We start from the raw sequence: 18,628 nt of genomic DNA on the forward strand, positions 1-18,628 counted from the left end.
CCAGCCGAAAACAGTTCGGAAAAGATTGTGCATACAGTGCATTCGGAAAGTATTCAGACCCTTTGACTTTTTTCACATTTTGTTACACTACAACCTTATTCTCAAATTGATTGAATAAAAATGTCTCCTCATCAATCTACAACAATACCCCATAATGACAAAGTGAAGTTCACAAGATCCCCAAGAACACAGTGGCCTCCATCATTCTTAAATGGAAGAAGTTTGGAACCACCAAGACTCTTCCTAGAGCTGGCTGCCCAGCCAAACTGAGCAATTGGGGGAGAAGGGCCTTTGTGAGGGAGGTGGCCAAGAACCTGATGGTTGGTCTGACAGAGCTCTAGAGTTCCTCTGTGGAGATGGGAGAACCTTCCAGAAGGACAACCATCTCTGCAGAACCCCACCAATCAGGCCTTCATGATAGAGTGGCCAGATGGAAGCTACTCCTCAGTTTTCTTGTTTTTCAAGCGAAGGTCTTTTAAGGGAGTATGCGAGCACACTCATTTAGTTCGGCTAGGCACCAGCAGAACTGAAGCATGCTGACGCCTTAAGTCAGGGTCTCACCCTCTGGATGAAAAATCATGTTGCTCAAGGTGACCTCTCTACCAACCCTCTAACTTATGCCTATACTGTAAGTGAGTGAAGAGCTGGAGACGACTAGAGAGAGAATGGTGTTTAGCTGCCCTGCCATTTATCATGGCTGCCATTTATCAAGGAGTTCTCTCCAGACGCCCTCCCCCACCTCGCATCCCCCTCCCAGTCTCCTTTAACGCTTCCCTAGCTCAGCATAGCCACATATTGCCCTCCCTCCTTTTCACTCTCTCAGCCAGAGCAATTAAACCCTGCTCGCACTAAATCAAATCAATTCTCTCTGGCCCTGAGTCTCGGGGACTCCCTTAACTTTGCAGCTACGTGGTTTTACTGTTCCAATTTATTACTGAAGAATGTTTGACTGAAGACAATGGCAGTCGTTGCAGAGAGATGCTGTCTGGGTTTTTGAGCAGGTTTCAGAATGTGGGTGTAATTGACAAAGATGCTATGTTACCAATCCCAAGTATAGTCACCATTCCTAGTTTGAGTGTTAACTAAGAGATATAGAGAGATATCAAAGAGAGAGAGCGATAGACACAGGCACCGTAATGGATTGAGTCCAAATCATACTCCTACGATACTCCTTTGACAATGACCTCTTGTCATCCTCCTAATTCTGAAATATATTAAAAAAGTTCCTCATCCTACGTTACATTGTCATCTCACCTCGTACAGGACACATACTGTACATGTACATCCTCTAGTGGCATTCAGGGTTATTGCCAGGTCAGGTGATGTCTTCCTGGTAGCTTTGTGAGAGGCACAACCTCTTTGTGTTTTTCTGCCTATCTTGACTGGCGTTGACCGATTTCCCCTGTCTCCGCTGATGGAAATTGATTTGTTGTGTTATGATTTCGTGCTACTTTTTGCCCTAGAGACTCTGGGCTCAATGTCTGTCTGCCATACTGAGGCTGAATTGTATGATACTGCCACACCAACAACAAACAGCTACACCACAGACAAAAGTCTATACAAATGTCATTGAAACTCCACTGTCGATACTGAGCGTTTCTGATCTGTAGTGGTATTAATATTGTTCTGACTCATTTAATAGGAACCGTTTTTCTCAGTTCACTAAGCCTGGAGTTTTTCTAATAAAGGGTGTTCTGTTCATTCGTGTTTCCGCCACCGTGAGAGCCACTGGGTTTCCCTGTCACTTCGCATTTCCACACTGTCTCGGTTCAGTCACGATTGGTTCACTGAATACTCCTCAAAGTGTCATCTTAATGTAAAGGCAGGCCGGTCGGAGGGTTTGAAGCTCAACTCATCCTCAGCCTGAAATTGCAAAAACAAACCGTCGGAAGATACGTATTTACAATGCAGAGCCATTGTGTTGCTCATTTGGAGTGCTGAGAAATGTTTTGAATTCAAGTTCATTGCAACAATATTTCCTAATATTTTTCCTAATTTCATAATTAATCAACATCTTCTTCTTTTTTTTAAACAACAGAAAATCCGGTGTATCTATGTCAAACGGTTTTGTTATATTTCAGTCTTCTGTGACGTATATAAAGTGTAATATTGGGATGCAAACTCAAAATGTTATACATTTCAACTGTATATCTGACATGGTACAGGTGGCTGTAAGCCCATAACCATGTGTGTGAGGAATATACTTTTGTTTCAAAGTAGATCGGTTTGTGTGACCCTGATTTAGCCCACTTCAGTAAAAGGTTAACCTGTTAAAAGCACATACAGAATATGTGGCGTTATAGTATAACCCACTTAAGCAGTCCCATGTGAGTTTGTACTTACTTTGTCCAAATCTAATTCAGTATTCAGATCGAGTTGCGTTGAGAATAGCGACATCATTATTAATGTATGGTAGAGATTATCCGTGCACGCTATTAAACAGTTACCAAACATTTGATCCAACTGTGATGTCAAAAGGAAGACAACAGATCAAGTTGAATGTCTATGTTAATGAATTGTGTGGGTTGAAATTGATTAGCGTTCAATGACACTAAGGAAACAATATATATAAACAAGCCCGCCAATAGACTAGGACATTGTGGTGTGGTTTATTGTTTTGTAGACATTATAATGGGGGGTGGGTAACCTAGTGGTTTGAATCCCTGAGCTGACTAGGTGAAAAAATCTGTCGTTGTGCCTTGAGCAAGGCACTTAACCCTAATTGCTCCTGTAAATAGCTCTGGATAAGAGTCTTAGAGATTTTTTTCTGTATTGAAAAGGTATATAAAAGTTCAATCAATTATTGTTTTTCTATTGTTAGAATGGCGTGCATTCCTTGACCGTACCGTTCTTTGTGCCACCCAGGTGACATGGTGGACAAGGAGCTGTGTGGGGGAGCCTCTGCCCCTGAGCCCATCGCCTGTAATGTGCCTTGCCCTAAGGACTGTGTCCTCAGCGACTGGACCTCCTGGTCCTCCTGCTCCCAAACCTGTTCCAGCAAAACCATCGAGGGCAAGCAGCTGAGGACCCGCTCCATACTGGCCTACAACGCTGGCGAAGGTGACTATGAGACTATGTACTGTAGATGGTGTACCGTTCTGTACGGTCTGTGTTGTATATCTACTGGAGTGGTAATACACCATGTTAAGGGGGTCTTTCTCTTTGTATAGCTTTCAAGTCACACTGACCTTCAAAGTGTCTGTCTGTCCGTCTGCCTGTTGCTGTCTGTCTGTCTGTCTGTCTGTCTGTCTGTCTGTCTGTCTGTCTGTCTGTCTGTCTGTCTGTCTGTCTGTCTGTCTGTCTGTCTGTCTGTCTGTCTGTCTGTCTGTCTGTCTGTCTGTCTGTCTGTCTGTCTGTCTGTCTGTCTGTCTGTCTGTCTGTCTTTATTGTTTTCATTGAAACATTTGGCTAAACGTTGATCTGCATGTTGTTTAACTCCCCACAGTAACTGCAATGGTAGTGGCATGGATCACAGTGATGGAGGGTAACACTTGTGATTGAAACTAGCTGTTAGCTACATTTAACCTTAGCGATATGTTGACACATGACAAAATAATAGGATTTCTGTCAATGTTTATAGACTTTACTGTAGCTACAGTTGAAGTCGGAAGTTTACATACACTTAGGTTGGAGTCATTAAAACTTGTTTTTCAACCACTCCACAAATTTCTTGTTAACAAACTATAGTTTTGGCAAGTCGGTTAGGACATCTACTTTGTGCATGACACAAGTAATTTTTCCAACAATTGTTTACAGATAGATTATTTAACTTATAATTCACTGTATCACAATTCCAGTGGGTCAGAAGTTTACATACACTAAGTTGACTGTGCCTTTAAACAGCTTGGAAAATTCCAGAAAATGATGTCATGGCTTCAGAAGCTTCTGATAGGATAATTGACATCATTTGAGTCAATTGGAGGTGTACCTGTGGATGTATTTCAAGGCCTACCTTCAAACTCAGTGCCTTTTGGCTTGACATCATGGGAAAATCAAAAGAAATCAGCCAAGACCTCAGAAAAATAATTGTAGACCTCCACACGTCTGGTTCATCCTTGGGAGCAATTTCCAAATGCCTGAAGATACCACGTTCATCTGTACAAAAAATAGTACGCAAGTATAAACACCATGGGACCACGCAGCCATCATACCGCTCAAGAAGGTCTCCTAGAGATGAACGTACTTTAGTGTGAAAAGTGCAAATCAATCGCAGAACAACAGCAAAGGACCTTGTGAAGATGCTGGAGGAAACAGGTGAAAAGTATCTATATCCACAGTAAAACGACTCCTATATCGACATAACCTGAAAGGCCGCTCAGCAAGGAAGAAGCCACTGCTCCAAAACTGCCATAAAAAAGCCAGACTACAGTTTGCAACTGCACATGGGGACAAAGATCGTACTTTTTGGAGAAATGTCCTCTGGTCTGATGAAACAAAAATAGAACTGTTTGGCCATAATGATCATCGTGAAGCATGGGGGTGGCAACATCATGTTGTGGGGGTGCATTGCTGCAGGAGGGACTGGTGCACTTCATAAAATAGATGGCATCATGAGGAAGAAAAATTATGCAGATATATTGAAGCAACATCTCAAGACATCAGTCAAGAAGTTAAAGCTTGGTCGCAAATGGTTCTTCCAAATGGACAATGACCCCAAGCATACTTCCAAAGTTGTGGCAAAATGGCTTAAGGACAACAAAGTCAAGGTATTGGAGTGGCCATCACAAAGCCCTGACCTCAATTCTATAGAAAATTTGTGGGCAGAACTGAAAAAGCGTGTGCGAGCAATGAGGCCTACAAACCTGACTCAGTTACACCAGCCAAAATTCTCCCAACTTATTTTTGGAAGCTTGTGGAAGGCTACCCAAAACGTTTGACCCAAGTTAAACAATTTAACGGCAATGCTACCAAATACTAATTGAGTGTTTGTAAACTTCTGGCCCACTGGGAATGTGATGAAAGATATAGAAGCTGAAATAAATCATTCTCTCTACTATTATTCTGACATTTCACATTCTTAAAATCAAGTGGTGATCCTAACTGACCTAAGACAGGGAATTTTTACTAGGATTAAATGTCAGGAATTGTGAAAAACTGAGTTTAAATATTATTGGCTAATGTGTATGTAAACTTCCGACTTCAACTGTATACCTCGACAGCCTTTGGGCACCATAGGTTTGATTTAAAATCCTTGTAACACTAGATGTAGTGAAATAAGTAGTTGCTTTTGGTTTTGTTGTTGTAAGTAAGTATAACTAATTCTTCAAATGTATTTACACATTCTCATATCTTGATTTGAGAATTTTAACATTCTATATCAATGTTTTCTAAAGGTCTTTCAAGGGTGCCAAAGTTTCCAAAGCTTTTTGGTACATTCTATTTTTATCTTAAAAATTATTATTAGTAGTAGTAGTAGTAGTAGTAGTAGTAGTAGTAGTAGTAGTAGTAGTAGTAGTAGTAGTAGTAGTAGTAGTAGTAGTAGTAGCAGCAGTAGTAGTAGTAGTAGTAACAGTAGTAGTAGTAGCAGGTGATGAGTAGTAGATATCGTAAGCGTAGAGAGTTGGGTAGATGATTTAAAGGGGCAAATCATTGTTGAAACAATAGAAAAGTGTACTCCCCGTTACTGTTTCAGTAAAACGCTGCAGGATGAGGCTGGAGAAATGTAACCACTCTAAAATGTATAGACAGAGCTATGGATGCAAGGATTGATTATCCATTATATCAAAATGATGGTTGTAAACCTGTTTTGAGGCTGTACAGTGTTTGTTTACATTGACTTTGTTTATAAACATTGGAGTAAAACAAGCTTAGAATTTAGGTTCTGATGGGGTACGACAGTTAAACTAAGTTTATTAGGCATTTTTTAAGTTATATTCTTCTAGTCGGTACATATCAATCATTTATAAGTCCAAAAATGGATACAGAAACTGCATATTGGCCCTTTAAAGTTTTTCTGATTGGTGTTCTTCCCCACCAATGTGGAAAGTCTTCACATCATTATGTATGCTACTTCAATATTTTTTTTTTCCTTTTACTCTCGAAGAATACCTCCCAAAAGATAGATATTTTAGCAGGCAAGTGTGCCGTCTGTTAGGTGATCCCAATCCAGTATGTCATAATCCGCATACTAAATGTAACCGTGCTAGCTCAGACACCCAATACATTATGGATGTCTTTCCGAGTACATTTTATGAATAAGTCAGAAAAGTGATGAAATTCATACCGCAAACATGAATGAACCCATATTCTATGAGCCGCATCCGTTGAGTAGCAGTAAAGCGATCCCACTTGTCACAATAAGACTGGACTGATGTTGCTTCACCATTCATAAATCATCCACTACAACTCCCTGTAGAATCGACGTAGACCTTTACCTCTGCCCAACCCAAACCACTTTTCTAGGTCAGTCTGGGCACCATCTGTGGCTTATTTGTCTGGTTAGTTTACACTATTGGCAGATCCAGCAAACCGACATGGTTAGTCAGCAGAAAGGAAGGAGGAGGAGGTCTGTTCATTTGCCATCAGGTTTAGATTAGTCTGAGTTGGCATTCCACATAGTCCGGCCTGTGAACAACACCACTGCTGCTCATTATGGAATAGGTTGGTTTTCATCTCAGGATGTTGCAGGTGTGGAGGACTTACAGTCCCACAATGCCCCTTCATCACTGCCCAAACCTGTAAGTGTCTGCAATTACTCTGAAGCACTAAGGGCTCTGAATCAACCCACCTGCCTCCACTGAGCAGAGATGAGAGAGAGAGTGACTGACAGACAGAAGAGAGAGAGAGAGAGCGCGTGAGAGAGAGCGAGAGAGAGATAGAGAGAGAGAGAGGTGAGGAAGGGACAGAGTGATGTTGGATGTGTTGGTGGAGGTGGAGAAGTGGGCTGGTAATCAGACTTGCAACTAGCAGTAGGAGGAGATGAATCGTCTGAGCCTCAAAGTGGGCTGGAGGATTAAAATACATTGTCAATCACCGGGGGAGGTCAAGCCTTTCAACACCATCATGGACTGTCACTATCAGTAATTGGCTGAATCTTTCAGACTTTGTTATGGCAGAATCTGTCATTATTTAATGAGGGCTTCATGTATAAGCCAGAGCCTCCCTAACTGATGACATTGGGACTACCCTGTATATGTGTGTGGTGTGGTAGAGAATTTGAACTTATTGCTTTTTACATGTTGCACTGTCGTTGTGCACGATGCCGAACCTCTATCAAGTAACTCATCAGCTTGCCCTTTCTATGTGTGTGCGTTTGTTTGTGCGTGTGCATGTGTGCGTGCATGTTCCTAGGTGGTGGCATGTGCCCCAACAGCAGTTCCCTGCAGGAGGTGCGTAACTGCAACGAGCATGCATGTACGGTGTACCACTGGCAGACTGGCCCCTGGGGCCCCTGTACTGAAGACCCCTCAGCCTCAGCCCTCAACACCACCACTGGCCCCAGGTCTGCTGCCGGCCCCAACACCAGTGGGCAGGGCCCCTGCTCCCAGGGCATGCAGACACGCAAGGTCATCTGTGTCCGGGTCAACGTGGGACAGGTGCCGCCCAAGAAGTAAGAACATTTAGGCCCTAGGTGTGTGCACGTGCGTGAGTGTGTGTGTCTGTGTGTGTGTGTGTGAGAGAGAGAGTTAGAAAGTTAGTTAGAAAGGTATGACAAGAAGTCATACAGTATGAAGAGCAGCTCTCAAGCCCTATCTCTACTCCACAGGCAAACCCAGATAAATAAATATATGTGCCGTCCCAAACAGGCTAATTAACCGTGTTCATTTAGGCCAGTGTAATTTCCCACTGATGATAATGACAGTAATTAAGTGGCTTTGATTCTTTAAGGCAATTAAATCACCACAAGACGAGAGATGCAGGATGTCTATGGTTTGCAATGCAGAACATACACCGCAGCCTCAAAATGCATCAATAAGTTTACTTTACAGTTAGCCTAAAGTTGTGCTCTTGCATGGGGTGCCGATTTGCTTTGCTAGGCTTATCTAGGTGGGATGTTATGTTTATTTAACGAATTAACCTGCTGTATTTAAGATCCAGAAATCTTAACCGTAAGTCTACGGTTTACGGATCTGCTATCCAAGGTCCTGAAGTAACTTTCACCTGGCAGGATAAAACCTCCCAGTCCAAGGTGCTGGGCCATTATAGGCTTTGCGATGGAGTCCATATCCTTTTAAGGCCACGGTATTTTGCCTTTGTTATGAAATAACTTTGCTGCATGTTTTGCATTCTTTCAAGCCACTGTTGCTCTTAAAGAGGCTGCCCCCTGTCATGGTGGATTAGGTTAAGACCGCTAAAGCTGGCAAAGCTCCAAAAGTGCCTTCTCTCAGTGCTTTGTCTTTAAGTCCTTTGTTGTGAAGGGATAGTTCATTCTAAAATCAATATTTGTCAGTCATTGTAAGACTTCAAAAGTGGTCTTATGTCAGGGTGCGTCCATGTCCAATTGGTGCCAATCTTTTCCATTTGCTTGGGAGAGATGGTGTGGACTCATCTCGAAACTGAACCACTAAGCCCACCAGCTATCTAGCTTCAGTGTAGAGGTGGTTTCACCCTGCCTGCACTCAGTGCGCTGCATTGTGACTTGACATGGTCTCTAGTTGTTGTTTTTCCACCTGTGTCTTCTCTTCCCACCATCCTACTTGGCAGGTAGGTTTGATTAGTGCTCCCCCGGGAACCCGGCGGAGCAAACAACACACGTCTGCCTCGCTGGTGTGTATGCAGATGTGCTCCAGCTCACTCACAGAGGGCTCAGAGCTATCTTCACACACCCCGAGGCAGTGAACCTCACACAGTGTCACCACACACACTGTCAAAGCCCAATAGAGAAGAGAGACTCTCGGCGACAAATATGTCACTCCCTCAGGCATACGCTTCTATCAGTCTATATACAGAGTACTGCAGTGGGATATGGAACTAAAACATCTTGGTTTATTGATTGTGACAATTTGCATGGGGATTGACATTCGATACGTTTGTATGACGCTACTGATTCTTACTTGGACTGTCGGAAAAGGAGTTGGGATGAATAATTGTGATAGCGTTTGACAGTCGTAATCAATTACGCGAATGTGTCCTAACGACAACTGTGTTTAGTCCCTGTGGATGACAGTGACAGATGGTTGAAAGCTGTCGAGACAGAGGCCAAAGAAACGTACCCAAAGCCGGAGCTGTTTTCTCCCCGAATATGAAACAAATGATGTTTTATTTGCTGTTGTACTTTTTAATACTGAATTTAATTAGTGCTTATCATTTTGTGCCAGGCTTTGTGCGCTTTTGCAGTCTCTTAAAATGTTGTGGGTTGCTATGTTTCTTCGCTCTCTGTTCAACCACACAGTATGCTCGTTTTGAAGAATCTCTTGCCGAACAGATTATTGAAGCGATAATAGCAAATAGCAGAACAGTGACATTACCCTAGCAGACTCTCCTTAATGATGTGCTGTGGGACAGACTCAGAGTAAATGTTGTGTTTCTTGCCTCACCACAAATCATTACGTTTAAAGATCATTAAGACTCGATAACACTAGCAGGGAAAACAAGTCGGCTAAAACCAGAGGATGCTTTAATTGGATAATCTAATGACTAGTCGAAAAGTCTGCGTACTTCAATAGCAGTGAAGACTGAGTTTCTGTGGCGTCGGTTTTGTGGTCTGGCCATCAACGGCCGGGTCTTTTGTCTTTTCAATGAGAATGTAATTACATTTTTAGCATCCAAATTCGCATAACGCCTATCGTTACACCTGGCCTAAAATACAATTCAAAAGAGAACAGTAGGAATGTTTCTGTCTGCTGGAGCATTAGTTCAGCGTTAGTTCAGCGTTAGTTCAGCGTTAGTTATGCGAGGTAGTTAAGTGCTCGGGTCAACCACTCAATCTGGGTCATGTTGCTGTGTCTCGTATTTGACTGTGTTTCGTCTGGAACGTCGTTAAAGCTGAAAAGGAACAGTTGGGATGTTTCTGTCTGCTGGAAGGCATCCAGCATTAGTTCTGTGAGGTGTAGTGAGGTGCTTAATGCTCAGCTCAATCTGGGTCATGTTGCTGTGTCTCATCTTTTATTGTTTTGCCTAGATGATTGCCTACCTGTAGGCTTCTCTTTTGAAGTCTTTCAAGTAGCTTGTCCTTAAACAGGTTGTTCCCATGACCTTTACACCTGTTGTTAATGCAGTTCATCTGGGTAAACTCTTCAAACCTAAAGAGGAAATAAGAAACTGATTTGATCCAAGCCTGACCCATATTTATCATCATCAGCAGCTCTCTGTTCTCCGTCCCTGAGCACTGCTTTGGAGTGTCGAAACAGTGTACGAACGTGCCAGAGGATTTGTCTCACTAAAGAGGGATTTAGCTCTCTCTCTCTATTGGTATTAAACATAAATCTCTCCTCTCTTCGCATGGCTGCCTCCTGCATTATTACATTGTGCGTGAGGCACCCTATTTCTCCCTGACGACACGGTGCTAACAAGTGGAGCAACCGCAGAAGAAAGACAGTGCTCCTACTCCCAGTGTGTAAATCTGAGCCAGATGATCAGCGCTAGCTAGGCTATCTAAGCTATCTCAGCAACAGGATGAGGAAATAAAGCCGGAACATCACTTAAAAAGCCCCAGGAGAGCCCATGTTCCGAAAAATCTGATTACTTGATGTCTTTTAGACCGACAATTTTCCCCCGTTTATCTTCATCCAGTGGCCATTCACTGGGGATCAGAGGTACTTATAACTAACGATAGGCTGAAGATTACATATAACCCTTTGTCCGTTAAATATGAAGACCAGCTCCAACCACAATCCCAGCGATCTAATGGATTATCGTCCAGTAATAGAATCAATTTAAAACGGGAAGGATTCTCATGGAGGGTCTTATCTATAGTGAACTGAATTTAGCCTGGAAGAATTAAATGCAGATTCTCCATTTAAGAGGAATGAATATTAACAAAGGCTGCCAAAGCCGTATACCGTAGGTAATGTTTACATTGCCCTACATTAAACATAAGGTGATCTTCTCTTTCCTTATCTGTCAGTGGTACCATAGATTGACATGGACATAAAACATAGGACTTCTTAACAGACAGTTGCTTCCTGTGGTCCTAGTTTGTGCTTCAGAAAACACTGGATTTCTCTCTGTAAAAGCCAAGTGGTTTTCCAACAAAAAAAACAACATAGTAGGAAGCCAAGCAGGTTACCGTACTTTCTGAGAGGTCTATCTTCTAAGCCAAGAATCTACCACTGTCCCTCGATAGCTCCATGGCTCTTGGCCAATCGGATGAGTCATTTGAATTCCTGCAGCCAAAGTGAGAAGCCTGCGTCTGTGTGTTACCAGCTATATGTTTGCATGTGTTACCAGTCGTGTGTGTATGTTTACCATGTAGATGTCCTGAGAGTCCTCGTCCAGGTACAGTGCGGCCCTGTCGAATGCCCTGTAAGAAGGACTGCATCCTCACCCCTTTCAGCGACTGGTCCCAGTGCTCTCCCACCTGTGATGCAGGTATGAAAGAAGAATTCAAGCTACTGTGCAAAGACATGCACACAAATAACAACCCTATTCGCCCTGTTGCAGGAGAACGTACCTGCTATGTGGTGTATTTGAGGCTTAAAAAGGCTTCGAAAGTTTATAATTTCCACAGAAATTTCAGACTTCATTTTCCATTACGAAAAACATATCAACCCCTACAAAAAATGTCAATTAATTATAATTCACATAATAATAATTCACATTTTCTGTTGCTGCAGGATTATTTTCCTGCTGTAGCAAACTGGCTCAAATTAATATCATACATCTGTACCTGTTCATTGTAAGTCTCTTGGGAACTAAGAACTATGGACCAAAAATGCTCTCCTAAAAGGAATGTCTTGCTTATCCAACTGCTCGGCTGAATATTATGCATGTCAGCTGTTATCATGAAGCATCATTTGGAGATCATTTATATTATAAACCAATGTAAAACTGGGACGAATAAGGAAACTGGCACCAATTGGGTGATGCATGCAATGTAAATGACTCATTACAGTTTCCTTAAATTGTATTACTCTCGTTTCATTACGGATATTTCATTTGACAGATTGACATGTAGGATGACCTTAAGATGACCTAATTTAGTGCAACCCAGAAAACATACTAGCCTGTGGCTACAAGTGACAGGGTGCCATGCTGTTGTTATTGTTGTTTTCATGCTGTAATAAAAAACGCCTTCAGACCAGGTCACCTTTGTCAGACAGCCATGGCCACAGCTGGAGGACATTGTTGAATACATTACATTGATTTATGGGATGAAATCATCATCGTTCAGATTTTGATGACCTCTTTATTTGTCATGAGAGCATAAATCTTTGGCCCTCGCCACACACAGTCGCAGTCGTATATTTTGATAGAAGTGCTGATGTTCTCCTGCTGTATAGGATGACCCGCCTCCTACCCACACTGGTTGAAACTAAAGGTCAGGGATACACAGAGCCTGTAATGCACTCATATAATATGATTCGCCAGTCCTGGACCATAAAACTACATCTTAATCAGTCTAGATCAGTGGTTCTCAAATCCTGGTCCTGGGGACCCAAAGGGGTGCACGTTTTTGTTTTTGCCCTAGCACGACACACCGGATTCAATTCATCCAAGCCTGATTATGAGTTGATTATTTTGATCAGGTGTGTAGTGCTAGGGCAAAAACAAAAATGTGCACCCATTTGGGTCCCCAGGACCAGGATTGAGAGCCACTGGTCTATAGTCAGAGCTCTGGCAGAACGTTATAGTTCTTAATTGTATTTATTCAACGGGTGTGTCTATTGGGAATACCGCTGATCGTGGAGAAAGCATCCATCTTGTTGATGTTGCTTCATCATTAGATTTGGACTTGACGACTATGTTGATTTTACTGCAACTATAAAGCAGTCAACATTCGCCCACTCTGCCCTGAATATGTCAGTTTGACATGGAATGTCTCAAAGTAATTTAAAAGCGAACAACGGCAAATTTCTGAAATTTGTCAAAGTACCTAAACCTGTCTGGCTCAGTGTTGGACTGTCTGTCACAGTGTACGCCTCTCTCAATCAGGGAGAGTGAAGTAGAGCTAGGGCTAGGTCACAAGGTTATGCGACCCTCCCCCTCACTGCAGCGCTAGATAGAACTTTGTGGAATAACGCAAATCTACAAAAATAATCTACGTTCTGAAATGACAGCGAAATTGCATATTTCGTTTGCAAGCCAGGGCCAAATTGCCTTCCTTGAGTGAACAAGAGAATGTGATATGATTTAATCAAATGCAAAAGTATTTTTATATGTTTGCATCAAATACCATACTCTTTGAAAATTGGGTGTTGATTAGATATAGCAAAGGCTATGTGATGAATGATGATCACCGGCAATCAACAGCTGCTGTGTTGCTCTTTGGATTATCCCATATCATGGAATAGGCTACGTGAGTGAACGTTTAGAAAGACAAAGGCGGACACCTGTAATTATTTGATTTGGATGGATGGTAGACGGATATTTTCTTATCTAAAAGGTGGGGGAAAGTTTGCTACATTTCCCGAGCTCATAAAAGCTACCAGCTCTCACAGTCTCACATCAGAATTAGACATTTATCCATGTTTCTCAAGCGTCTGCTTGGTTTCCAGAGAAATGCATTGAGAGAGAGATATGAAATAGGCTACTACCAAGGTCTGATGATGCTTCTGACAATATAGTAAAAGGATGATGTCCTAATGTATTTACAAAACTGCCGGTGAGAGTGTAGTGTTTATGAGGAGTTCCCTCGTGCATGTGTTGTTGCATGTGCAGTAAGTCCTGGGTAGATTTTTCCTCCCTGCTTGGCAGAGATCTTAGAAAAGGTAAGAATTGTGATCCCATGACCCAAATTTATCTCACAATCGAATGGGCTTCCCGAATAAAGCTTGTTCTCTGTGAAAGAACATAGATTCTTTTTTCACAGATCTGCGTTATTCCACTAAGTTCTATCTAGCGCCGCAGTGAGGGGGAAAGTCGCATAACCTTGTGAACTAGCCCTAGCTCTACTTCACTCTCTATGAGTGAGAGAGGTGTACACTGTGACAGACCGTCCAACACTGAGCCAGACAGGTTTTGGGACTGTGACACATTTCCGGTGTTTGAAAATGTAATTATAATATAGAATTAAAGTAACGCTCCGTGTACTCCATTTGGTTTGGCAGCTGGTAACATTCAGAAGAAGAAGCAGTCAAGAAAGCGCGTCATCCTCCAGCTGCCAGCCAACGGGGGCCAAGACTGTCCTGAGGTGCTGGAGGAGGAGAAAGACTGTGAGGCTCCTAAAGTCTGCCCTGGTTACAGGTACAGCACAGTACCAAGAGTACTGACAGTTATACAGTGCTTTCAGAACATATTCACACCCCTTGACTTTTCCCATATTTTGTTGTTTTACAGCCTGAATTTTAAAATTGATTACATTTAGACTGTGCGTCACTGATCTACACACAATACCCCCTAATGTCAACGTGGAATTATGTTTTTAGACATTTTTACAAATTAATAGAAAATGAAAAGCTAAAATGTCTTGAGTCAATAAGTATTCAACCCCTTTGTTATGGCAAGCCTAAATAAGTTCATGTGTAAAAACGTGCTTAACAAGTCACATAATAAGTTCCATGGACCCAGCAAGAAGACATTAACCGAAAACACAAGGTCAAATGTACACTGGAGTTGCTTACCAAGACAACATGGAATGTTCCTTAGTGGCCAAGTTACAGTTTTGACTTAAATCGGCTAGAAAATCTATGGCAAGACTTGAAAATTGCTGTCTAGCAATGATCAACAACCAACTTGACAGAGCTTGGATATTTTAAAAAGAATCATGTGCAAATATTGTACAATCCAGGTGTCCAAAGCTCTTAGAGACTTACCCAGAAAGACTCACATCTGTAATCGCTTTCTAAGGTCATTCTGACATGTATTGGGGTGTGAATACTTACGTCAATGAGATATTGCTGTCATTTCATTTTCATTAAATGTATAAAAAATGTCTACAAATATGTTTTCACTTTGTCATTATGGGGTATTGTGTGCAGATGTGTGTGAGAGAAAAAATGATTTACTCTATTCTGAATTCAGGATCTAACACAACAATATGGGAATAAGTCAAGGGGTATGAATACTTTCGGAAGTCACTGTACATGGATATGATTACACCAATGGTGATACTATTGCTACTATCGTTAGCAACTCTTACTCATAAAGTGTATTGGTATTATACACTAATTACCTCCACTGTCTGCTGATAATGTTCATGTTGAATATGATGATTTTAATGATTATGTTGACATTGACTTGATGATCATAATCACGTTCAATATCACTATCATTATCACAATCATCATCATCACAATACTTCCTCTGTTGCAGGTGGAAGTCACACAAATGGAGAAGGTGTCAATTGGTGCCATGGTACATCAGGGAGGACAGCCCAGGGGCTCAGGAGACATGTGGACCAGGTCTTCAAACAAGAGGTGAAAGGACATCCTTTAACCGTCTCTTTTTTTTCCTTCACAAATCCCCTTCTATTACTTTCTCTTCTATCCAATTTAAACATCCACAATGAAAATGACATTCTTTGTGGCCTCTGAATCTCAGCCAGGAGAAAACAGATGGATTTGGCAAGGTTAGGAGAGGCAAATTGTGCTTCTTAAGCCCATTTGTCAAATTCCCCTCTTTAGACGAAGACGTGAACTGGGGTTGACACTCCCCACAGCACTGAGGACCCCATTTGTCACCCCTCAGTGAATTTAGGATGTCAATGTGTTCATGACTAGGCATCCACCTTGCTTGAGACAGTTGGTGTTTCCTAGTACCCAGGTACCTTAGGCTCTTTTCATGCAGGTTTAATCACAGCTCCATTTGGGAGAACTGCTACATTCCCCCTCTGGCTAACTACAACCTGTAAATATGTTTCAATTGTAAGCAAACACCATACGACAGCATATCGAAGCATACTTTTTATCTGCGTACAGGAACGGCTCGCCTACTGTAGATAAAAGAAGCTGTACTACAAAGTATTGTAAAAGTTTTTTTTTTTCTTTCAGGTCACATAATAATTCCATTGTTGTATAGCTTCAATGGAGAACTATTATCAGTGGCAATGTTGTGCTAATGTGCATAAATGGAAAGAGACACGTTACAATTTCCTTTTCTTGATACAAATGATCTGACGTCCACAATCCTCCTGTAGCGTTGGGCTGACTCTCATAGCCTGTGATAGTAGACGTTAACATCCCTGGGCTCTAAAGAATCCAGGTCACTGTTTGTCATACTCTGAGACATGCTGAGACATAGTGCCTCTTTACCCCAGGGGCGTCTCACAGCTTCTCACAGCGTCTCACTGCGGTGTACCTGGAGGGACCTGGAACACTCCTGACCGCCAGTCACACTCACTGTCAACACACATGCCACCACAAACAACCCCACACATATCAACAGAGTACAGCAATCCAAAGGTATAGAGTCACCAGAGGCCCAAGGGAGTTTGAGCAGAACTCTGCTTGTAGGTTACTTTGGGGTAGAAAAATAATCTTATCTTGAGTGTCTACAGCATAACGAAAAGCACATATTGCAATATCTCCAGTAATGTCCTTTTAATCAAAACACAACATATTTGACATATTAACATCGACCTGTATTGATTGTTATTTATATTTTACCATAACTCTTCCTTCTGAGTTGTTTATACTGGCAGTATAAACAAACTGGCTGCCTGAGGCTGTGTTCAACTGACAACCACCCTGTATTACATAGTACACCTTTTCTGCAACCCTACCGAACCAATCAATGTCTCCATTCCTGCTAAATCTCTGTGACCCAGACAAAATGGCCACCAACCCTCTAAGGGACACTGTGCCTTTGATTTCCCCCCACAGCCGTGTCCTGTCGCCAGCTGGACGGAGTGCAGGCAGACATTGGAGAGTGTCTGAAGTTTGCCAACACCATGCCCCCCATCACTCAGCGGTGCCAGCTCCCATGCCAGGACGATTGCCAGTTCACCAACTGGTCCAAGTTCTCGTCCTGCACAGCTGACTGTGTGGGGGTCCGAACCAGGAAGAGGTTACTTGTAGGTGAGGAATAGTAACAAAATGTGTGGACTTTTGGCAGTATCGCACCTTTGCACAGTGGCAGTCCATTAAGGAAGTTCTATAGCTTATAAGCAGCATGACTGATTCAGTTTACGCTATGACCTTGCGAGAAGGGTAAGTAGCATGTAGCCTGCTAGAGTGCAGCATAGATGCTATTAGCAACTATTAGATCAAGTCTCTTGTTCTGGGGAGCAGCCTGAGAATTTTAACGAGGTCTGGTCCAATTAATCTGGATGTGGAATATTTACATGTTACTCAATGAGAACATAATGATGCATATTAATGCCTAGTGACAGGATGGAGTTCGGCTTTTAAATTACACATGACAGACAGGCAGGCAGGCAGACACACACAAACACAACCTTCATACCTACTAACCCCTATCCTCTCTCCGCCCCAGGGAGAAGCAAGAAGAAGGACAAGTGTAAGAACACCCAGATGTACCCTCTGAGCGAGACCCAGTACTGCCCTTGTGACAAGTACAACGCCCAGCCCGTGGGCAACTGGTCCGACTGCATCCTGGCCGGGGGAGACCGGGTGGAGAGCCTCCTGGGCATGAAGGTCCAGGGGAACGTCAAGGAGTGTGGCCAGGGTTACCGCTACCAGGCCATGGTGTGTTACGACCAGGACAACAGACTGGTGGAGACCTCACGATGCAACAGCCACGGTGGGCTGGAGTTGTTGGGGGTGTGGGTTGTGTGTGTGTGTGTTTGTGTGTACCCCCCAGGGGGAAGTTGACTAGCCATAATCCCCCCTGAGCCCCTCACACACTAATACACACACACTAATATACACACACTAATACAGACACACTAATACACACACTAATACACACACTAATACTCACATACTAATACACACACAGAGAGAGTGCGACCTAATGGCATCATGCATTGCTCCCGTTAACCATGACCCCTGATCTCTGATAATGACTGTCAGCACCAAATCTTCCCCAAATCACAGCTACAGTGCTTGGTTTGACGCCAAGGGAGGGGATGTGGGTCGACTGGGTTGTTAGGTTTCTCTTCCGTGATGATTTCAGTGATTCAGTAAGCACTGCGTGTACAAAACGTTACAATATCTGTATTAGAATTGAAGTTGTTTCACCACTTTCAAAGTTCTCTGACTCTCATGAATATTATTATTTTTGAAACCGAATTTTTTTTCAAACTGAATTTGACATGATTTCATTTCTCTAACGTTCTTGTCTGAACTTTTCTTATCTGAATCGCTCTTATCTCCATGTTCTTAAAACATGAAGCGCAAAGGAACACTCGATACCATCTCTAATTTGACACGTGCAGACAAATTGCTTTTAGAAAAGTTGAATTTTTGAAGACATACACTGATATAAGCCGTAGCGCAGAGCGAGATGTAGAAATGAACATATCAGTGTCATGCATTTCTGAACAGAGCCTAAGCTACGACTCAGAGATTCAGTTGCACATTAGTAAGCCTGGGTGTGGGTATGACTGGAGCCCAACTTTGGGACGTATTAGGAAAGAAAATATGTGTGTGTTTGTGGGACAAGGTATACTGTATATTATTATGGAAGG

General features: G+C 42.5%; 1 protein-coding gene across 1 annotated transcript in view; it reads left to right on the forward strand.

The window, feature by feature from the left end:
- Nucleotides 1-18,628, forward strand: part of LOC106605193 (thrombospondin type-1 domain-containing protein 7A) — a 99,298-nt gene that overhangs the window by 56,637 nt on the left and 24,033 nt on the right. Inside the window, exons 8-14 of the mRNA XM_082975307.1 lie at nucleotides 2,866-3,060; nucleotides 7,291-7,549; nucleotides 11,354-11,469; nucleotides 14,148-14,283; nucleotides 15,352-15,455; nucleotides 16,860-17,054; nucleotides 17,473-17,739. Of these exons, the coding sequence (XP_082831433.1) occupies nucleotides 2,866-3,060; nucleotides 7,291-7,549; nucleotides 11,354-11,469; nucleotides 14,148-14,283; nucleotides 15,352-15,455; nucleotides 16,860-17,054; nucleotides 17,473-17,739 (1,272 nt within the window). The remainder of the gene's footprint in view (nucleotides 1-2,865; nucleotides 3,061-7,290; nucleotides 7,550-11,353; nucleotides 11,470-14,147; nucleotides 14,284-15,351; nucleotides 15,456-16,859; nucleotides 17,055-17,472; nucleotides 17,740-18,628) is intronic.

The sequence above is a fragment of the Salmo salar genome, chromosome 05, assembly GCF_965601325.2.
Source record: "Salmo salar chromosome 05, fSalSal1, whole genome shotgun sequence".
Taxonomy (NCBI): domain Eukaryota; kingdom Metazoa; phylum Chordata; class Actinopteri; order Salmoniformes; family Salmonidae; genus Salmo; species Salmo salar.